General features: G+C 41.1%; 2 protein-coding genes across 2 annotated transcripts in view; one reads left to right on the plus strand and one right to left on the minus strand.

Moving 5' to 3' along the window:
- Positions 1 to 13421, minus strand: part of LOC118701514 (guanine nucleotide-binding protein G(q) subunit alpha) — a 195355-nt gene extending 181934 nt beyond the window's left edge. The window contains exon 1 of the mRNA XM_036406170.2: positions 12877 to 13421. Coding sequence (XP_036262063.1) covers positions 12877 to 13012 — 136 coding nt within the window. The 5' untranslated portion in view covers positions 13013 to 13421. The remainder of the gene's footprint in view (positions 1 to 12876) is intronic.
- Positions 13422 to 13626: 205 nt separating this feature from the next.
- The window catches only part of LOC118701515 (uncharacterized), a 31308-nt gene continuing 21017 nt past the window's right edge, over positions 13627 to 23917 (plus strand). The window contains exon 1 of the mRNA XM_036406171.2: positions 13627 to 13762. The gene's annotated coding sequence lies outside the window, so the exon portion shown is untranslated. The remainder of the gene's footprint in view (positions 13763 to 23917) is intronic.

Raw genomic sequence — 23917 nt, forward strand, 5'->3', positions numbered from 1 at the left:
TAGTGATTCTGTGATTCTGTGAAATCTAGTATGGTGAAAGTGTAAACATGTAAAAAAATACTGAGTGTAGCCATGTTTGTATACGATGGAAGGGAAGAAAAGCAAAAGGTGGAAGAATGGAAGGTGAAAAGAAAGATAAAGGAACAGGAAGGGAATTTATTGGTGACAGTGTCGGCAAAAAATTTCAGGATAGAAACAAAGGATTGGAAATAAGAGTGTATGGGGAAAATGTAATAGCTGAGGACTCACCAGTGTGTCTCTTGGGAAGGGATCTGTTGCAGGCTTTGGATATAGAAATAAGGTTGGCACCAGAAGGAATAGATTTAATTGTTATGGGAATGAATGTGATAAAAGAAAAAATGTAAGAAGGTATAACCAGAAATTATTTTGGAATACCCTCAGAATTGAGAAAAGTCCCAAAGATATTGTGGAGCTGGATGAGCACAGATGTGGGACTACTGAAGTTGGCACAGCCCGTGTGGATAAAATCAGTGAGGTGTTAGAAGACCCCAGACCACAAATCACCATTGGACCAAGAGGTGTGTGCAAGGCACATGAAGAACACATGAAGATCAGGTGCACAGACTGTGAAGGTATAAAGGCACGGGGATTTCTTTGTTTAGGGTCTGTCTGGAGGCACTCAGCTCAACCTGTAATAAATCGACTGCTTCAGAACCTAGGGTCTGAATTTTCTTAAACAGTAAGCATCCCAGACCCTTCCACTTGCAGTTAAGTCCTGGAGCATTCAATTCCTTCAGGAGAACAAGAGCCACACAGCTGTTAAGGACAACTTGGACCCTTTGCAGAAATTGCAGAAGGCCTTCTAATAGTCCTCTAAAGTCATTGTTTCTCAAGGTGTAACAACACTTTTTTCATATTTCACAGAAATGCTAAACAGCTACTGCCAATATTCACCAAGCATTGCTCCTTTCACAAAGACATTAATTTATAGTCATATTGTACTCATGAGGTAGACAAGCCATGAACACAGCATATACAGTACATAAGAGAAGTCTGCAGGTATCCCAAGGGGTAGGCGCATATGGCTGGGATAGCTATTTCATTAATGTGCACTCTATTTGGATGTAAGTCCCTGACAACAGATGAAGGAACTTGCTTAACACAGACAATGACAGCAAAAGTGAACATATGTGAACATGTCATTTGTTAATATCCACTGATGATACTTCAGTTTTGCCAATAAACAAATAATTGCAATTCTTCCAAATAATAAATATCTAAACATTCTACATTTATTAGCTTGGCATCAAATTTAAATGACAATTTTGTTACATACCAGGAGAAAAAAAAAACACCAGATCACCTAAAGGTAAATTCCTGGACAGGTAAAGAATATATGATAGAGCATCACTGGATGTATGTGGAAGACAGAGTTGCAGAATTTGGATAGTTCTCATTGTTAAAATGAAAAACATTCAGAAAGACAGACTGGACAAAGAGGCCAGAGTATTATTTCACTACTGAAAGAGAAGGATGAGAGGGAAAACAATAGTGTACTTATTTAGCAGAAAAAAATAAAAATAAGATTAAAATTGAACAAAGCATCAAATTAAAAGAGGAAATTTAACTGTCTACAAAAATGCTAGATGCATAGGTGGTAAACCCAAAAGCTTGCTAATATACAAATTAAATTTAAAAAGGGAGATATAATCGAAGCAAAGATTTACATGAGTCAAAGTGCAGTGATTAACATTTCTGTGCTTCAAAATTGGCTTCTAGACAGCAATCTTTAAGGTTTTCACTTTAAAATCTAATAGAAAGAATTGACACAAAAGCTAGAACCATGTCAGATAACCATGTCACACGTGATTTGACAAACAACTGAGTGGGGTTTTTTAAATGGTTTAATGAAAACAAAAGGAGGTAACAGTCTCCCAGGGCAACATAATTGATGCTACAAGTCCCAATCAAATTACATTGGAATGTCTGTATTTCAGAAATGATGATTTTCTAACACAGAAAAGCACCATACAGAAATACATCTTATCATATGAAGAAAAAGAACTTGTGTCAGAACTGAAGTAAAAAGTAATTTTTAGAGGGTGTTATCATGACTTGATTACATTTATTATATGCAAGCAAAAAAAGTCCAAAACTAGTAGTACAAATACTTCATGTTTCATGAGAGATACTTGAACAAAACCTGACAGAATTAGGAGTGAGAACAGCTGCAATTAAATTTAAAATGGGAACAACTAAGAGGCATTTCATAACATTTCATTAAATAGCTAGACAGCCTCAATTCCACAAAACAAGAAGGCATGAAAAACAGTAAAAGTAGTTTGGATAAGAGGGGATGTAAAGAGAAAGTTGAAATAGGTAAGTTAAAACCTTCAGAAGTATTAAAAATTGTTAAGGGGGAGGGAGGGGGGAAGAGAAGTCAAATGAAGAACTAAAGGGTTCCAAAGACTGGGGAGGGGTTTTTTTTGTTGTTTTCTAAACTTCATATTTTCATGCAAAAAAAAAAACCCAAAAACCAAAAACTTAAAACTGCATTGGTCCGCTATTAAATGGATATGGTTCTTCATATTAACACCAAAAAATCCACATACAGTTTGCAAATATTTCTGTTTTGGTTTTAGGGAAACACAGATCATATTTAAAGTGACACTGAAAGAGTTTCCACTACAGCAGTTACTGAAGATATTAGTTACAGAGCAGTTACTAAAGTTAGAACATTATCGTTACTCAGTAAGTCAGGACACCTCTTATCAAAGGGATAACTGACCAAGAAGCCCTTCTGTCATAAATCTTGAAATATCACCAAAAAAAACCCCAAAACCCCAAGGATGAGAATGGGACGTGGGAGAGATTGCATACCAAGAGTTAAGCAGTTACAACAGTTCTAGTGGTTTGGTTTATAAATGCAGCAGTTTTGAGGAACTAGGCTTCTGCTAAGCAACTGATTTGGTATCATACAACAAACAAACAGCACACATTCCTTCTTTAAGCAGAAAGTATTAAATTACATAAGAGAAAGTCCTCAGGCAGCTTTGTTTCTAACAGGATCCCAGTGATACCCCTATTCTGATAAGAAACTTAAATATCTTTTCCCATGAGATTAAAAAAATACCTCTTAACTTACTACTGACAATATCTGTAGGTGATACAAAAGCTGTGAACTGGTAAATTACAAAGAGGATATGACGATGAATAACCTGTAAACCGGGAACAGGCAGAGACTGTGCTTCTGAATACAGGTAAATATAAGGTTAACTATACAGGAATAGAGAAAGCAGGTTGCAAATGGTCAATCAACCTACCCTGAAATGCAATTGTTTTGAAGAATATTTTAGTTATGGTACATAGCCATTTAAAGATGAATAGTTTGATGCCATAACTAAAAAGGTCATTTTTTTCCTTGTACAAATCTCAACAGTGGCAACTCAACTATCACAAGAAAAATTTTACTTCTGCACTTGTAGCAAAGAATGTATACACCTCAGTGCTCATTTCTCATAGTCTGTAATTTAGAAGTGATGTTGGAAAGGATGAGAAAGATAACTATAAGAATGATTAAAGGACTCAAAAATTCACCCTACAATTAGCATTAGGAAATCAGTTAATTTAGCTTCATAATCAATACAAAGATTAATTACTATCTTGGTCTCAGTTTCTAAGTGCTCATGGGTCATATATCTAATATCAAAGGTCAAAATATAACAAGTGACTAGAAGCAAATCCTGGAGAAATTCAAGGTAAGAACAGGACAATGTTTCACAGGGGAAAGTTATTTTTTATAACATACCAAGAATTGTGCAAGCATATTGATCTGTAAGAGTTTTTAGCTCGAGTGCATTTTTTGCCATTGTGTATTATCATGGTTTGACACTGGCACAATGCCAGTGCCCCCATGAGAATACTCTCTCCCTGTTTTCTGCTGTGAGATGTGACCAGGAATAAGCAAAGCAGGCTCCCACTTAGGAAAAAAAAAATTATTAACTAAAGTACAAGGGAAAGGGAAAAAGAAGAAACACACAAGGGAAATGAAAACTTCACAAATACATCTCCTCCTCCTCCCCACCAAATTCCCAATACAATACATCCCCCAAATCATCGACTCTCGGTCCAGCACCACCCTTCAGAATACTCAATCCTCAGTTCATCAAGAGGAGAAGGAGTCCTTCTTGTGCCAGTGGTGACCTATTCCTTTCATGTCCAGTGCTCTCACCACTGAACACGGACCAGAGCTGCTTCTAGGGTCGACTTCTAAGGATGCTTCGTCCCACTCCAAAAAGGCACAGTCTCAACTTTGGGACATCTGTCCTCCCCATATTTTTCACCCCCTGGGGCCGAGGGGTACCCACACCGAACCCTCTTGGTCCTGAGGCATTGCCTCCCCCTAGAATGCAGTCTCTGTATCACAAGGAAACATGGCTCTGTCCATGGCTACACACAAAGAGTCCAGCATAAGCTACTCCATCATCTCTTCCACCTGAGTTCTTCTCTATTTCTCTCGTGGCCCATTTCCTCTTATCTCATCTCTATCTCTCTTCTCATTCAGCTCCAGGAGGATTAGCATTTGTAAGGTTTCCATCATCCAAGAAAAGGATTAAAAATCTGAGGCTCTGTCTGTCCAGAACTCCCATGGCTGCCCTGCCAGGCCCCTTCTTGCACTCCCCTCTTCTCCTTCTCGGCCGGCCAAGAACAGGCACCAGCTCTCTCTCTGTCTCTCCTGCGGTGGGGGGGGGGGGGGGGGGGGGCTGCCCAATGCCTCTCAGTGCTCCTCCACCCTTCCATCCTGCAGGGGCCTTCACCTCCCTTCTGGCCAGGGCCCCGGCCCACCTCACCGGGCTGGGTGGCTTCCCCTCCCCCACCCTGGGGCAGGGGAGGTCTGAACCTTTCACTGACCAGAACCCAAGAGAGCCTCCCAGGGGAGAGCTCTGCTTTTAACCCCATGTTCTCAGAGGCAGATCCATGTCCCAATGGCCACATTAGGTGCCAATATTAAAATCTGAGCATCCATTGGCCTGACCACAGCATCCCAGAAAACATATTTCCTGTCAAACCACCACATGTATCAAGATAAGGATAGTTTAATAGGTGAAGAAAAAGCTACACATGTAAGTAAAGCAAAATGAGGCTGTTTTGACACTTTCTGAGCCTCAGCGTGTACAATGCTATTTAGGAAGATAAATGGCATTTCTCTCTTTCCTCCTTATTTCCCAGATCTTTTATTGCTGAGCACATCCTACCAGCCCCCCACCCCCCTTAATGACTTGAGATCAGTGATGGGGGAAGGGGGGGCGGGGCAGAGTGGGGAAAAAAAGGATAAAATCTTAGCACTGTGAAAGCACTGCTCAGCAATAGCCAAAACATTGATGGTATCCACACTGGTTTAGTCACAAATCCAAAACACAGTATGATACAGGCTGCTATGAGGAAAATTAACTCCATCACATCCAGATACAGCACTGAATTTTTATTGCTAGCATTGCCCTGGTCTATGAGATGAAGTGACATGCCTAATACTTAGTAAAGCAAATATCAGGGTTTAGAAAAAAACAAGTCCCATATTAGATCCTCAGTTTCCCAAGCCTGATAGGTTCCTAAAACCACCTGACACCTTTCTCAGCATTCATGCATTTCAGTTTTTCTGGCATTATAAGTTAGCATTTGCTGCTACAGAAAACTTCTGTCTTTCTGGCTGAAACCCATTTACCCAGAAACATGGATAGAAGTAGTTTCAGGAATTTTTATCCAACGTTCTCTAACACGACCAAGAGAATTAACATTCAGATTAACAATTTAAGAGTATAAACTGGGAGAAGAGTGGCTAGAGAATAGCCCTGCTAGGGGTGAAGGTCAGCAACAGGCTCAATTGAAGTCAGCAGTGTACCCCGGCAGCCAAGAGGGCAAAACACATCCTGGGATGCATCAAACACAGCACAACCAGCTGGTCAATAGAGGTGACTATCTCTCTGTATTTAGCATTGGAGTGGCTTCACCTTGAGTACTGCATGCACTTCTTTACCCCACAATTAAAAAAGGATTTGAAAGTCCTTGAAGTGCCCTCAGAGGAGGGCAACAAAGCTGGTAAAAGACTGGAAGGCACATCCTGTGAGGAGTGGCTGAGGACTCTGGGTTTGTCTAGTTTGGACAAATGGAGTCTGAGAGGCAACCTAATGACTCTCTGAAGCTTCCTGAGGAGGGGAAGTGGAGAGGGAGGTGCTGATCTCTTCTCCCTGGTATCCAGACAAGATCACAGAATATGCTGAGTTGGATGAGACCCACAAGGATAATCAAGTCCAATTCCTAGCCCTGCACAAGACCATCCCCAAGAGTCATACCATGTACCAAAAGCATTGTCCAAATACTTATTGAACTCTAGCAGGCTTGGTGCTGTGACCACTTCCCTGGGGAGCCTGTTCCAGTGCCCAACCACCCTCTGTGTGAAGAACCTCTTCCTAATATCCAACCCAAATATGCCCTGACACAACTTCAGGGCCTTCCCTTGGGTCCTTTCACTGATCATCACAGAGAAGAGATCAGTGTCTGCCCTTCCTCTTCCCCTCACAAGGAAGCTGTAGACTGCAATGAGGTCTTCCCTCAGTTTCCTCCAGGCTGAACAGACCAAGTGACCTCAGCCACTCCTCATATGGCTTCCCCTCACAGCCCCTCACCATCTTCATTGCCCTCCTTTGGACACTCTCTAGTAGCTTTATAGCTTTCTTATATTGTGGTGACCAAAACTGCATACAATATCTAAGGTGAGGCTGCCCCAGAGCAGAGCTGGACAATCACCTTCCTTAACTGGCTGGTGATGCTGTGCCTGATGCGCCCCAGGGCACTGCTGACTCATATTCAACTTTCCATTGACCAGGACTCCCTGGTCCCTTTCTGCAACACTGCTCTTCAGCATCTAATTCCCAAGTCTGTCCATACATCCAGAGCTGCCCCACCCTCAGTACAGAAGCCAGCACTTTCCGTTGTTAAACTTCATACAGTTGGTGATTGCCCAGTCTTCTAATTTGTTGAGGTCTCTCTGCAGGGCCTCCCTGCCTTCAGGGGAGTCAACAGCTCCTCCCACTTTTGTATCATCTGCAAACTTGCTTAGTATCCCTTCCAGTCATGTGTCCGAGTCATTTATGAAGATGTTGAAGAGAACTGCCTTTAAGATGGAGCCCTGTGGAACCCCACTAGCGATCGGCCAGCAGCTTGATGTTACCCCATTCACTATAACCCTTTGTGCCTGACCCATGAGCCAGTTGCTCACCCATTGCATGACATGCTTATCCATCTGTGTGCTAGACATTTTGTCCAGAATGATACTATGAGAGGATGTGTGGGAATGGTTCAAAGTTGCACCAGGGGAGGTTTAGACTGGACATTAGGAAGTGTTTCTTTACCCAGAGGGTAGTCAAATGCCAGAACAGGCTTCCCAGAGATGTGATTGATGCCCCAAGCCTGTCCATGTTAAAGAGGCGTTTGGACAATGCCCTTAATTACAGGCTTTAATTTTTGATCCACCCTGAAGTGGTCAGGCATTTGAACTATTCTATTCTCAAATTTAGCATAATAATAAAAAAAAAAAAAAAAAAAAAAAAGAACCCACAGATATATATTGTTCCTAGAACTTCCCTGGGAACTCTGAAAACTTTTCAAACTGTGGTATCACTTAGACTTGTGTCCTTCAGTATCTTATTTCTTTGCACAGTGTTAACACAATACTTAAAGCCTGTTGCCCACTTACTTCTCTGATTTTAAGAATACTATTTATATAGCTTCATAGTATTTCCAATATTCAAGTGCTTCCTCAGTTTTTATTTTACTTTGTTGCTCTTGATTCTTGTAAGTTACTTTTTAAATAAGTAGAGCAAATAACAGTTGAATGTTGAAAAATGTCCCATAATTTTATTAGCAACGGCTGCATGCCATCTTGTTCAAGTATGAGAACACATTCCCTGAGTATTAATCCATTCAGCAGAGCAAGAAACACACATCTACCTTATCATGCTCTCCCTTCCCGGAATTAATTTTGCAGATTGTCATAGTACTTCAAAAGAAATGCTGTCTCTTATTAAATTACCACTGCCTTTACACACCAAACAATTTGAAGTAGCTAAAACCAGAAATATTTCTAAACATTACAATATATACCCCAAAGTCCCTTCTCAAGAGAGTCCTCTGTTTTATCATGTTTCCCTCCCATACAAATTCAACGTTTTTAAAAGGAAGTACAAATTTTGAGTCCCTTGATTTTTTGACATATGAGCAAAACTAAGTTAGTCAGAATTTTTTGAGTATTAAGGTTCTAAACTAATTTCCATTAACTAAAGTAGATAACTTTTAAAGAAGGAGGAAAATCAAAACAAAATAACCGAGAAGAAAATTCTTTATAAGAGCTGAAAATAAAATATTCATTTATCATGCATTAAAAAATTAATATGCTCTTTTCCAGCAAATGTGAAATCACAATATCACATAGATATCAATATGATTTACATTTTCCTCAAAAAATTATTTTTATAAATGAATGTATATGTCTATATATATAAGATAGATCAGTGTTTGTCATCCGGAATCAAATTACATAACCTTAGAAACAGCTTCTCCAAATTAAGATATACTTACCAATCTAGTTTCAACATAGATAATCAAGATATATATTATTTGCTTGTTTTCTAATCATAAATACATACTGTTGTAATTACCTAAACTTATTTGCAAGTGTTCAGTGCAAATATAAGTATGGATCAATACAAGATAATAAAAAAAGGTTGCAATGCTCTTTCAAAATAATTACATTTTCTGTTTTAATGAAGAGCAAAGAAAATAGTCAATTAGGATATGCTAATCAATACCAGCATTTTTAAATTGTGCACGAAAAATCCTCAAACTTGTAGTATCAGTTTATCTATTATATAAGTAGATGAGACTATTGGCATACATATTTCAGATTACAGCAGAGAAAGAAGACTGATTGTTGGCTTGACGGGCCCACTTCCTCTTCAAGGTTTTTGAAGTCTAAGTCTGCTAATTTGCAGAGTTCTGTACACAAATCTTTCATTCAGCTACCACAGGTATACAAATAAAACCCTACAACATATATATATCCTATAGGTTTGGAAAACAAAGAAACAAAGTTTTCTACTCAAGACTAGTTGAAATTCATGCTAAATTCAATTGGTTTACGTCCCACCTGTTTTCTTTGGTAACATATAGATAATGAAAAGATACTCATATTTAACACCTTGCTTCACTGATTCATCTCCAATACCTAATTTTGCCAAAACTTATAGATATTGCTGATTATTTTCTTAGATACTTCTGAAGAGAAAATAATGCATAACACAAATACATACAGTGTACAGGCATATTATGTCCAGTAGTGAAGGCTTATGGCTACAAACTAACATTTAAGCCCAAACATTGCTTTCTGAAACCAGGTAAAACTTCCACTGATGACAGTCAAAATTATATACATAGAAAAGTTAGATCACATACCTCTTGCTACTTAACAATAAATACATACATACATGCTTAAAATATAAGCATGCAGTATACTGTACATTGTTCAGTGCATATCCATATAAAACACTAAAAACACATGACTTTTTTGTACTATAGCAACATACGTATTTACAACAGCAAACAACAAATAAATGCTAACAACTTTATGCTCTGGAGAACAATCATAAGGTTTTACAAAATGTTCAGTAGTAATGGAATACAGAAGAATTTCAAAAATACAGGAGATAAAAACCAAATCAGTGGAAGACTGAATTTGCTCCAAAGTACATTAAACATTGCAACCAACTTGTGCTAGCTGAACTATTTTCAGTGTATATGCTAGAGTTCTCACTTTTTAGAATTACAATAGTAAGAGAGACTTTGCTTAATTTTTTACAGTAGATTAAAACAGGACAATGATGTTCAATGCAGCACCTAAAAGTGGTATTTTAATGTTTAATCATGGAGAGAGTTTATTTTTTAACTAATAATTTAAAATAATCTTACCATGCAAAAAGTTTTCCAGAAATTGCTTTCAACATTTTAAACTCTGATCCCATGAAAAGTAAAAACATATCATTAATACACAAGAAAGGTGCACACAGCATAATGTGTCACACAGTAACAGTAACCAACATAGATGGGAGGGAAATATTTCATTTTGCAAGGAAGCACTATAATTTCTACAAGTAAAGGAGGGGAAAATATCCTCTATTCTGACACAGAATTTTTCTTTATATTTGCTACATGTGTGCATTTGTATGTATGTCTGATTTTTAAATGAGATCAAAAAATATGGCATAGACATGCTCATTTGTTCCTTAAAATCTTTTGATTTAATACCTTTTACTTCGCACTTGCGACAAGTTCAAAAAGCACATGTGGTCAGCTAACTGAGCTCAGCTTAAGCTGTGTTTTCACCTTATTATCAAAAGGATATACCTTTTGTTCCATGTTCAAGAGCCTTTAACCCATTTAGGCTTCTAAATCCAACAACAATTTTCAATGTGGGAGTGAGAAGTTGGCACTTCTTTTAAAAGTTTGCCTTACATTTACATAAAATAAAGTTAAGCACTACTGTTACTTCAAGTTTTGATGACTAAAGATACTTAATGGGACAGTAAAGGTCAAGTCAATTTAAAAAATGGATGGCAAACAGCTACAGACATTTCCCAGTTTCCTCATTTTAATTATTATTTTCCCATTTTTAAAATGATTTTGTCCATTCTAACCATATGAATTACCCAAACAAATAACAAAAGCTTAAGAACTGAACAAATGATTAGGCTGGAGAGTGACTGAAAGTACTGTCAGATACCTAAAAGAAATACACTAATTAAAACAAATTTTTAGAAACTTTGAGTTTTGGTTTGTTTGGGGTTTTTTAATAAATTGAAACTTGACTCTCTATCCAACCCCGTGACTTCAACAGTAGTTTACTGCTATACTGCATTTTACAATATTAACTGTTAAACAGCTGCATGTGCACAAACACTTTCAATCAAATGTGACTGCAGTTGACAAAGTACAACACGAAAAATGTGTACACAAGAACAATTTCTATACTGATTTCTACTCAAATGCAGATATGCTATCAAGTATGAAGCAGAATATTTACCTCAGTTTCATGTACATCATGCTTACACGTTCAGAAGCACAGTTTATACAGACACTGATATATGAAGAAAACATTCATACAGGCAATCAGTGTGTTTTCTTCTAAGTGATGGCTTCTTGTCTATTTGCTCTGAAAACACTTTATTTCATTTGTTCTAAAAGTAATGCCACAAATAGGGCCTAATCTACCATTACCATACACTTACCATTACCAGTGGGTGGATCTTATAAAACAATACCAGATCTGCACTACTGACTGTGGAATCAAATCTCTGAATTCCTTCTCTGTGCACTATATGTTGGTACCATTCAGTAAGTTTCATGCATTTTTAAAAACTTGGGAGAAACCTCTAGCATTACTACAAGACCAGGAAATGCAGCAACAATTTTGACCCGAGTAACAAGTCAAACATCAACTGCCTCTCCTGCAACAAATGCATATAGTTAAGTAATTATACTTGAACATCCATAAAATTTTTAAAATGCAAGCTATCTGTCCTCTATTTTATCTTGGTTTTGGATCTTGAAATAGCCACAGCACACACTTCCATCAACCCAAAATTAGGCCGAAATGAGACAGAATGTTATTACTGGTAGCATCGTATCTGTCTCCACCCCTCCTTTTTCCACATCAGTTAAGGATGCCAATACCTTTCTCCATATACAGGAGACAAGCTGTATTATTTAAAGTAGAAAGTAACACGTTCATAAGCAAGCACTAAAATAAATTAGTTCCTTTTAAATCACCTTAGTGTAAAGGCAGTTTATTTCCCCAATATAAATAATTACTTTCATGTACCTGACCCAAGACTAAAGTCTTTGGCATAAACATCCCACATCCACTTGGAACATTCCCATACACCCAAATACTGGTGCAGACATATTTCAAGGCCTGCTAGTCTACGACAGAAGCTGTATTACAAGAACTACAGAGTGTAGTAGAGCACCTCATATACAAACAAATGTGTTTTAATTTAAAAAGCTTATTTTAACACAAGCCAAATTCCTATTAAACAAACATTGCCTTTGCACACTCGTGGCTCCAAAATAACAACCTGTTTTAATTAAAGATAAATGAAACGATAGATTTTACTTCTTGGAACAGTGGGTGAATTCCAAAGGTCTTAAAGATCCTGCTATCCACCAGTATACTTTAAGGTTACTTTTCGCCTTCATGGATGCATCTTGGTCTTTATGATTTTTTTCTCCTTTTGCTTTAAAAGTCAGTCTACAATCTGAGCATAAGCCCCTTATCCCATTTTGCCTCACTGAATAAAAATCACAATGAAAAAAATGCAACTGGTGACCCAGCAACCTAAGACTCAGAGAACAATGCACCAGAAATCTGCAAAACAATCCCCCTGCAAGTTCTTTCATTAATCTGCTTCCTTACCATCACTCTCCTATACACATCATCGCCGATATTCCCCCAACACCCCCTCCACTGACCAGCCATCCTTTCCCTCTCCATTTTGGAAGGACGGGTTCCCCACCATATCAAACCCACCCACAGTAACCACGGTTATTTACCCAGCTATAAGCGCCTCGGCGAAGCCTGCACACGAGCACGCGCACACAACGCGGTGGCGGAGGAACGACGAGCGGTTCACTGCCACCACCTCCACGGCCGCCCCGCGGTGAAGGTGGCAGGCACCTGAGGAAAACCGAACCAACCACGCCATGTAATGCATTAGGGGGCCAGCCGGACAGGGCCTGGGACAGCAATGTCTGGCCTACACCCTAGCGGCTCTTAAGGCGTGTGTGCTGATGGTGGCCCACACTCACCCAGCAGCAGCAGCTTCAGTTCCCGACGGGCGTCCCGCTTGTCCCGGCGCAGCTGCCGCTCGATCTCGTCGTTGATCCGCCGGGCTTCCTTGGCTTCCTCGCTCAGGCAGCACGCCATCATGGACTCCAAAGTCATTCTTCCTAACTGGTTCAGACACAACCCCCACCCTAAAAACGCGCGCGCACACACACCCCACCAGAGCACCAGTCCTGGGGGACAAGACGCTCTCTACCCGGAAGTCCCCACCCGGACACTGTAGGGCAAGTGCAGCGAGCTGCCTCGATGCCACACACAGATAAAGAAAAAGCAGGCCCCCAGCAGCACAAATCCCCTCGTTCCCTGCCTCAAATAGTCGCCGCTTCCAGCTCCTCCTCTAAATTATGCACCAAGTAACATGAAAACAGCCCCCACTACAGCCGTGGCGGCAGCAGTGCTTTCTTCACCAGCCAAACTGCTCAGCACAAACACCCCTCTCCCTCCTTCCCTCACTACTACTACTACTTCTGCCTCTGCTACCGCTACCACCACCCGAATATGCCTCGCAAACTACACCCCCACCGCCCTCCGAAATAACCACCCCCCACGGAAATGCTAATGTCCGTTAATCCCTCCCCTCCGCGTCAATTACGCTTCCCTGTCGCTCCTTCTGTCCTAAAGCGAGAGTTCGGCTCCTCCGAAAGTGGGTAAAGCCGCTGCCCGGCAATCTCAGCGTGCGCCTGGCGGGAGAACTTCCTTAAGGTGAACCTTTTTTCCAGGCACGGTCGCTCACCCCTCGCGCGAGGAGAACTGCTGCTGAAGAGCTGTCGCGGCTTGTTCCTGCCTTGGTAGTAAGGAAGAGAGGGAGGACGAGTAGAAAGGGCTCCACCAGAGAGGAAGAGAAAGCAGGTGGGAACTAGAGCATGCACACTATGAGCCCAGCTCAATGGGCTTTTCAATGGCTTGTCTCTGCGGGCGTGGTGAGGTAGAAATATGGCGGACTGCCTCTGTCGCTGCCGCTTCACTTTTTCCCTGCGCCGCTGCACGATGGGAATGAGCGGCTGGAGGAGACAGGAATTCCTGGGGTGCAGCTCCCGATCATGCGTGTTTTATTTGCTTTTGCTACCTTTGGTTTTAGTCGATAAATGCACATTTTTATTTTACCCCTGCATTCTCTTCCTAGAGGAGATGCCTTTGGCTCATAGGTAAAGGGGGGGGAATATAATAATTTACACAAGGGGAGAAGTATCTTCTCCACCTTTAGATGGCAATTAAAATGTGGGGGATAAAAGTATACTAGACACTAGTAACTTTTTTGTTCCGGTAATCCTGAAAAATACTTGAATACTTCTGTTATATGCAGAAGAAATAAAAGATGTTTACAACAGATAAAAACAGTAGCATACTTCCCTTGCTTGTAAGAACCTAATATTCTATCATTTCAAGGCAGCGATATATTGCATTTTCTATCCTGTGGTTGTAACCTTTATTCAACCAATGCTTTTCGCTACCATCCTTTTTCACAAACCCAGACCAGTTTGCCTTCAATTCCAGTACTAGAAAGCCTGTCTTTAACATAGCCTTTAGTAGCTCCCAGAGTAATAGCACACAATTGGATGGAAATATTAAGTTCTAGTTTTTGTGGATTGTGGGATTTACATTCTCTAAACCTGAGAGAAGTAGAGAAAACAACGATCAAAACAATTCTTATATCATTTGCTGTGCCTGTGTTGTTCGCAAGTGGAATGCATTGTGGAAGATTGTTTACCTGAAGGGAATTGGTAATTGGATTCTGGTGTGAGTGTTTTGATTCACTGACCAATTGAATCCACGTGTGTGTGTGTGGGGACTGTCGGCTGACAGTCACGAGATTGTGTGCAGTTGAGTGCTTGGCAGATTCAGTTTAGATGTAATGTAATATAGTATAGAATTATATAGTATAATAAAGTAATTAATTAGCCTTCTGTTATTCATGGAGTCCTCCTCATGATTTCTCCCTGCCACGGGGGTCGCCTTGCTACAATAGTGGATTTGTAAAATATTTCAAAATTCCCACAGCTGCCCTACCTTTTCCCACCTCCATAATAAATAAATAGCTGGGAATGTTGAAAAATCTCCCAGGAAAGTCATAATAGTCTATTAGGTAGTTAGAGGGGTGCATCACTCTCCATCTTTTAGTTTCACATGCAATATCCTCTCCAGCACCTGTTTTGATCACGTGCTGGCTCTTACAACTGTGCACATATGTTGTCAATATGAATTGAGTCCACCATAAAGCATAAGACTAAGAGGAAATTAAAAAATGAAAATGTAATAGTCAATAGAATAATATAGTTCTCAGTTTTAGAGCATTAAAATATTTTTGTTATTTACAAAATGAGTAATTTTTGTTTAGATTTATAACAGTTTTCTATGTATAATGTTTAAAAGCATTTAAGAAAATTTTAAATATTTTAAGTATGTTAACTCCAGTAAATGAATATGTGAATTTTATTCTAAACTCTATAATACTACTAATAATGATATTTCAGTAAAAGCATTTTCTTAATTTACCTGATGTGGATTTTAAAATTCATATGTATGTAGGTATATATATGTATCTATCTTGTCCCAGATTAATGTATTAATATAAAATTTGGTGCTAAGAATGTCAGGAAAATTCACAAACACCAGAGATTTATGTCCAAAAAGGAGACAGAGGAGTCCTGTAACTTTATTTGAATAAAGGGAGAAGTCATGGGGCATTCCCCATGGGGTCTCTCAAAATTTTTAGAGGATGCAGCCTCTTTTTTATCCTAATTTCCCGGCTGCATTTCCCCCTCTCTTTCTCCATTGGCTGAGGTACTTGAGAGATACAGACTTCCTAAAACACCTAATATCCCCTTCTAATGTCTACTCCCCCTGTTTTTCTTTTTCCTTGTGTCTCTGATCTTTTTCTCTAAATCCAGAGATGTAGCATAGTCTTAAGTCTGTGAATTAGTGGAATTCCTATGGAATTTATGGTCCCCCCCATTGCTTCTTTCACCTCTCCCTTTCTGGCCTTGTCTACCATCAGGCCCACAGTTTGTTTGTAAAGACACCTCCTTCTTATTCCTTTCAATTCCTCTTTTGGGAAGAGATCTATTAAGTAAATAGCAGGCTCAAATTATATTTACGGATAGAAAAGTATAATTATTGGTACCTGAGACTGTCTTGGGGCGATTTTACGATGATACTCTATTCCTGATTGTCTGCTTTATGGCCAGAAATGGTTGCTGTAACTTTAAGGTGGGTTTGGGGGAGGGGCGGGAGCCCTGGGGGTGTTCTTGCAGCAGCTTTGTTCAAAGCCTCACACCCGGTCGTGCTTGGTACTCTATGGACAGGCATTACTTTGTTGCTTAGCTAGCTTGGGTTTTTTGTTAGCTTAGGCAAGAAGTTTCTTTTTCCCCTTTTCCTGGCCTTGAAGAGACTGCAGCAGCAATCCTTCAGCGGCTTTTGTTTTTTCTTGAACTGTTCGGCTTGCTTTTGGTCCAAGATTAGACAATCGATAAGGGCGACAGTCGGCCAGGATCCGTGGGAGCCACTCCGCCCAGCCCCAGACCATGGGAAAAGCTGAATCAGCAAGAGAAAGGACACCAAAATCCATCACCTTCATCTGCTCTGAGGAGGAGACCGTTGCCAGAGGTTCAACATGTTCCCATCTGTTTTGCTGGAGCTGTTGCATGAACTTCTTTTCCCTTCCCTGAGACAAAAAGCCGGCGCCATTTTGTTCCCCATTGCCACGTGGCCAGCCGGATTGTTTCTTCCCCTGGCATTTTGGGTTTTTTCTTTGTTTGTTTTGTTCTGCTGAGGGATAGGGGAGGGGGCAGGGTGGGAAGTAAGGTTCTGACGGTTAAATATCTAGCATTTATTCTTTCTTTTTCCCCTTGCCATGTGGGCACTTTGTCAATAAACAGTTGGGATTTTTTCACTTTGACCCACTGGTATTCATTTTCTCATTGGCAGAAAGGGATTGCTGAAGCCCTTTTCTTTAGAGGAAACACTCATTCCAGAGAGTTTTCTCCTAAACTTGTCTCTAAACCGGGACAAAATTTGGTGCCTATCTTTAAGGGGCAGGAGACAGTAAAAAAAAAAAAAATACATTCTGGTTTGAAACACTTTGTATTGGTGTACAGCAATCAGTTGTCACCATGCTGCTTGATTTAATAATGGCTCTCTGGCACCTAGGCATTGGGAAAAAGACATTCACTCTCCTGTGAAAAGTTAAAACTTTTTATAAAGGACAATAGGACACAAAGACCATAGAGCGAAAGATGTTACTGTCGGTGCAGGTCGGTGCGTCTCAGCACTCAGCCAAGAGCACCAAGAGCACACCTGCTATTTTGGAAACACCCTTCACATCATTTCTATTGCATCATCCTGTTACATATTCATAAACAATTATGCATAGTAAACTTTTTTCCCAAACTATTTTGCATGCTCCAAGAACTGTTTAGCATGGCTCCTCCTCATATCCACCTTTTTATAGCATGTGCATTTCTTGGCTGTCGTTTTAGTCCTTTTTTTTATCATCACCTTCAGTTTTGGCCCCAGCCCACACTATCTTCAGACGGTGAGTGCCAATAGTTGGCATACCTGTAGCAGGTGTCCTCATCCCATGTTCATTGGATGGTATCCCATCCAAGCAGGCATTTTAACACAAGGATACTTATATCAGCTATTTCACTACTATGTCTAAGCTTAATTAACAACAGAAATAAAAACTAAATCTTTATAATAAAGTTACTTTATGTTATAGGTACATATTATAATATTGGCTTTTCACAAATATTAAAATGGATTTTATATGTCTGATGTTAAAGTAACAAGAAGCAGCTCATTGCAATAAGCTGGGCCCTGGCTAATGCTTAGCACACGCTGCTAGATACTGTAGAGCAGCAGATACAGCCAGAGGGGTGGGAGGATGAATCAGCAGACACCCCGGTCACTCAGGCTGCAGCTAAACTAGACTGAGAACCTAAGCCAATAATAATTGCCCCTGTCCGGAGAAGGAAACAAAAAACCAAATTAATTCACCCAGTGGATGATGATGCGGAACCAGGATCCTCACAGCCCACAGAGGAATCCAAACCAGAAATCATTATTAAGTTTCTGTCCATAGAAAGCCTTCTCACCCAGTGTTGGTTTTACATGGCATGGTTTTTGGTGGGGGGGGGGGGGGGGGGGCTACAGAGGTGGCTTCTGTGAGAAATTGCTAGAAGCTTCCACCATGTCTGGAAGAACCAGTCCCTGATGGCTCTGTCAGGAAAATTAATTCACTAACATCAGAGGTTTATGTCCAAAAAGGAGACAGAGGAGTCCTTTGTCTTTATTTGAATAAAGGGAGAGGCCATGGGGCATTCCCCTGGGGTCTCTCAAATTTTTGGAGGACGCAGCCTCCTTTTTATCCTAATTTCCCGGCTGCATTTCCCTTCTCTCTTTCCCCATTGGCTGAGGTACTTGAGAGATACAGACTTCCCGATACGCCTGATACCGAAGATTTCCCTCTAATGTATAGCCGTCCCTTTTAATTTTTAATTCTTATGGAATTTAGGGGTTTTCCCCATTGTTTCTTTCATCTTTCAATGTCCAATTTCATTTATCAACAAACCTAAAGTTTATTTGTAAAAACAAACATCTTTTTCCATTCATCAATCAGTGGAATCCTTCCCATTGTTTCTTTTATCTCTCAATGCTAGTTTTATCTACCAGTAGACCCACAGCTTGTTTGTAAAGACAAATCTGTCATTCCTCTCAATCCCTCCTCTTTTATTTTTTTAATAATTGTCTTTACAAACTTTAGTTATCATTGACTTAATTTCCTGTTCCTGGGGTTTTTTTTGGTTTTGCAATTATTTGAAGTTACATCAATTTCTGTCCTTTTGTAGCCATCTCTGGATCAGTAGGTATGGCTACAACCTGCATCACTTTGATGGCATGTTGAATAAGTTGTACTAAGCAAGGGATCATGCATGGTAAAAAGATTAGAGTTGCTACAGCACATCAGAGGGGAAAGAAGCATTTGTTTAACCCATAGTCTACAAGGTAACCACGAAAACATGTCCCATTCCCATCCTTTCCATGTTTGGACCATCACCTTTCCATTGTTTTGGTAATTATGGTAGGAACAGCTTACCCAGCTACCATTAGTGAGCTTAACATGTGTTTGATTCCATCTGCCTTGATATCTGGAACAATCATAAGGAGAGCAGTTGGGGGTCCAACCATCTAAACCCAAAGATAAAGTCCACTCACAAACACTTTTTCCCACATATAGGTTTCCTGTTCTATTTAGACAATAAATGCCTCTTTCAGAAGAATGAAGCTGCCATGGACTTCCTTCTTCATCCCAAAATCCTGTTGCATTATGGACCTCACTCAGGATGCTAGCCTACCATTTAGGCTCAACTGGGCTGGCCACCCATGGCTAGTCTTCAGATCCTTCTGACCCTCTGCAGACCTAATAATTGCTAAAGTTAAAGATTTTTGCTACTTCTTCTCCCAAGGTTAAAAGAATTATTTTCACACTTTTGGCCCCCACCTAACTGACAATATAAGGGTAAGATTATTAAGAGAAACATTCTAATGGCATAATCTAATCTCCTAACCTAATTTTCACTTTCATGTTGTCTTCCACACATCCTGTGGTGAGAGAAGGCACAGAAACAGCTTAACATAAAGAAAACAATGACAGCAAGGATTGGCCCCCTATGACTGGAGATCTGAGAGGAGGGATGCCCACACAAACTGTTTCAGCAGGCAGTCTGTGGGCAGGCACACAGGGCTTCCCCCGAGGTCGACGCACTGGCTACTGCTCCATTCCACCCCTGCCGAGTGTCAGTTGTGGCTTCCCATCCTTCTCCTCCAGCTGAGATGTCCAAATCTCCAGGGCTTCAGACACCTTGACCTGAGTGTGATGGGTCCACCCATGTTCAGCTTTCTTGACGGCTGTTTCTGTGGTCAGCAACACTTGGAAAGGTCCACGCCACTTCGCCATCAGTGGTGCTTCTTTCCAATCCTTAACTAGGACTAAATCCCCTGGTTGGATGTTATGAACAGCCAAGTCCAAACGCAGGGTCTCTGCCAGCTGAGCTTCCCGTCGAAAAGATTTCACAAGAGACAGAATTCTGGCCACATATTGTTTCAAATATACATCACTTATCTCTCCTCCCCCCCACTAGGCTGAGAATTACCCGGGTAAGGAATTCCAAACATCAATTCAAAGGGAAATAATTGAATATCTCCCCTGGGTCTGGCCCTTATTCTTGCCAAAGCCAGTGGCAAAAGCCATGCCCATGGCATCTTAGTTTCTATCACCAGCTTCAGGAGGTGTTTCTTTATTTGTACATTCATCCTTTCAACCTGGCCCAAACTCTGGGGGTGCCAGGGGGTATGGAGGTTCCATTGTATCCCTAAAGCAGTCATAACTCCTTAAAGAATATTTCCTGTAAAATGAGTTTCCCTCTCTGAGTCTATTGCTTCCACAATTCTTTATCTTGGGATTATTTGTTCCAAAAATACTTTAATAACTGATCCCATAGTTGCTGAAATGGCTGGAAATGCTTCTGTTAACAGACATACTAGTAAGAGCCTGAATGAGAGATGTGGGACTCCAGGCAGCTCTTCAAAATGCAGTTTATTGTATCCAAGAGTTACAGCAGTCCAGGGTCGTGGGTGAGAGAGCCTGTGCCTACAGCTGTCAGCTCCAGCTGCAGGCAGGCCTGGAGACCCTTTGGTTTTGGTTAAAATGCATTATAGACTTTTCTGAGCATCTTAGTACAGAGGAACCAATCCATACCTTAACTTTTACCTATAGCCTATCATAGCTACTATAATTAGCATATTCATGTTACTATTCTCAAATCACTAAAAGTTAGTACCTTACAGTTTAAGCTAGAGGTTTTTCAGTTTTCTTGCAGTGGAAAATTCTGAGACCTTTTTTCTACTTGCAGCATCGGCAGACTTGTTTGCCTGTGCTATCTTTCTGCTTGGTAAAAACATCTTGTTTGAGGTGGGTTTATCCTTTGCTCTAAGTCATAGAAACCCCTTCTAACTAACATACCCTTTGCCTCCTTGGTTATCCAGTAAGACTGGCTCAGCAATTCTTTTCTTCTATATCAAAACTTGCTTCCATTTCTATTCCTTCTTCAGATTCTACATTCAAAAATCTTTCTGCCAAGCATACATACCTGAGACTTTCTTGTCAAACTTTCATTCTTTCCAACACTTAGTATTACCAGAAGATATTTAAATCTTGCTACTCGTGACATTTCAGTAAAATCCACCTGTCATCTCTGGAAGGGATGTACAGCCCAAGGCCTCCCCCCACAAGGCAGGGTAGTCATGGGAGGGGGTTAAAAGCAGAGAACTCTCAGGGGAAAGCTCTCTTGGTTCCAGTGGGTGAAAGAGGTCAGACCTCCCCTGCCCAGCTGCAGGCTGGGCGGGGGAGGGGAAGCCATGGGGCCAGGTGAGGTAGGCCAGGGCCTTGGACAGAGAAAGGGGGTGAAGGCCCCTGCAGGATGGAAGGGTGGAGGAGCACCGAGAGGCATCGGGCAGCCACCCCCCTCCCCTCCAGAGAGAGAGAGAGAGAGAGCCTGTGCCTGTGCTTGTGCCACCTTGAAATTTGAGCCGAGAAGGAGAAGGGGGGGTGCAGCGTGGAGTAGGTGCCAGGCAGGGCAGTCGTGGGAGTTCTGGGCAGGTAGAGCCTGAGATATTTAACCCTTTTCTTGAATGATGGAAATTTTACAAATACTGATCCTCCTGGATTTGAATGAGAAGAGAGATAGATATGAAATAGCAGGAAATGGGCAAGTGTGATGAAAGTCTGTGCAAGTGAAAGATGTCAAAAGAGTTGAGAAGAATCCTAGGTGGGAGGAGATGATGGAGTGGCCTTTGGCTGGACTTTTCTTGTATAGCCATGGACAGAACCATTTTTTCCTGACACAGAGATTGCATTTAGGGGGAGGCAATGGCTTGAAGCCAAGGGAGTGCAGTGATGTTATGTGAAGGAGTGCGGGAACAGAGACAACGGGTGAGGAGGGTGGTTAGTGCCCTTGATCTTCAGTGAAGAAGAAGATCTCTGTTCTCAAGACCCCTCGGCCCCAGGGGGTGAATTTGGGGGGGACTGGTTTCCCAAAAGTGAGAGACTGTGCTCTTTTTTGGAACAGGGCAAAGCATCCTTAAAAGGGGAACCCTAGAAGCAGCTCTGGTCCATGTGCAGTGGTGAGAGCACTGTACATGGAAGGAAGATGTCATGATGGCAAATGTTCTCCGGGTGGTGCCACGTGTGACATGGAAACACACGAGGTTTCAACTGTGTTTCCTGGGGAAGCCTATGGCACAAGAGGGACTCCTCTCTTCTTGATGAACTGAGAATTGATTATCTAAAGGGTGGGGATGGACTGAGAGTTGGTGATCTGAGAGGTGGTAACTGAATTGAGAATCCAAGGTTTTGTACTACTGTGATGTGTTGGAAATTTGGTGGGGGGACAAGGAATGGTTTTGGAAGGTTTTCATTCTGAGTTCTGTGTGTTTCTTTTATATATTGTAAGTTAATAGTTTTCTTTCCTTTATTCCTAAGTTGGAGCCTGCTTTGCTCTATTTCTGGTCACATCTCACAGCAGACACTAGGGAGAAGGTATTTTTCATGGGGGCACTGGCATTGTGTCAGCGTCAAACCATGACACCCCCATTCCACCCCTCAAGTTTCTTTGTAACTGTTATTGGTTTTAGCACAAATCAAACAACCCTCTATAGCCTGCTTTGCCAGAGTAAAAAGACCCACAGCAGCATGTTAAAAACGAGAGCAGGCTCCCAGTACTAAAATGATTTCAGCATTTATTATAAGAAAAAGAAAGGCCTAAAGCAAGGGGGCCTGTGGGCAAGCAGGAGCGTTCCCGTCGAGGATGCTGCAACTATGGCACTGGATCTTCTTGAGCAGTGATGTAGCGATGTCCCCGATGTCCCAGATGGAGCGGCACAGATTCAGTGGGTCAGAAGCCCCTTTTTATCCTGTTTTTTGTCCCTTTGAATTGGTTTCTTTTTGGATCCTTCATTTGCATGAAGGTTTAAGGCACTTGATTGCCCCATAACAGTTCTGTCCAGGCTGGCTCGTTTTTGCTTGGGAGGTGGTGCCCTTTACTGAGGTGTATTATGATACCTTGAGTACCATATTTCTTATAACTACCCTTTTAACCCCTTTTACAATATAATAACCAAACTAATAGTACCTGCTTAACGATCTATCAACTATTTTACAACAGTTTCTAACCTATTTTTAACAAGCATACCTTTTGAGGAAGGCTTCTGCCAGTCCTTGAGAGCCCCAATGACTTCCTTCATGGAGTTGTTTTAATATCTGTAAGGCCAGAGCTTTTGGTATCCACTGCTTACCATTCCTTGTAAACCAATTATCCCCTCTTTCCTCTGCCCCACTCTTTTTAATTATCTCAAGTTCCTCTGGTGGAAAAGACAGTTTCTCTGGCAGCAGTGGGGTTACTGGGAGCAAAGGGAGGATCTTAGAGATTTTTGTCAACAATGCAGCTTTCCGAGCTTCTTCATCAGCCAGTCGGTTTCCTATTACCTCCTCCAAGTACCCTGCCTGGTGCCCCTTGATGTGTATAATTGCTAACTTCTTATTTTTTTGGTAAGTTCACCACCTCCAATAGGCAAAAGATTAAGTTCTCATAAAATAACATTTTTTCCTCTGCAAGTTAATAAAACCTCTTTCTTCCCATAATTTCCCAAATGCATGTATCACCCCATATGCATACTTAGAATCAGTAAGAACATTCACTGTCTTGTCCTGATCTGATTCACAGGCTCTCACAAGGGCATACAGCTCTGCTGTCTGAGCTGACCAGGTGGGCGATAACCTCCCCCCTTCTTTTAATTGCCTTCCATTAATGATAGAGTATCCTGTAAATAGTTTCCCTTCTATCACCCTTGAAGACCCATCAATAAACATATTTTCTCCCTCAGGCCAGGGAGCATCCCGCAAATCCTCCCCAGCCAGGGTCTAGAGGCCAATCACCTGAACACAGCCAT

This window comes from Molothrus ater, chromosome W (assembly GCF_012460135.2).
Source record: "Molothrus ater isolate BHLD 08-10-18 breed brown headed cowbird chromosome W, BPBGC_Mater_1.1, whole genome shotgun sequence".
Classification (NCBI taxonomy): domain Eukaryota; kingdom Metazoa; phylum Chordata; class Aves; order Passeriformes; family Icteridae; genus Molothrus; species Molothrus ater.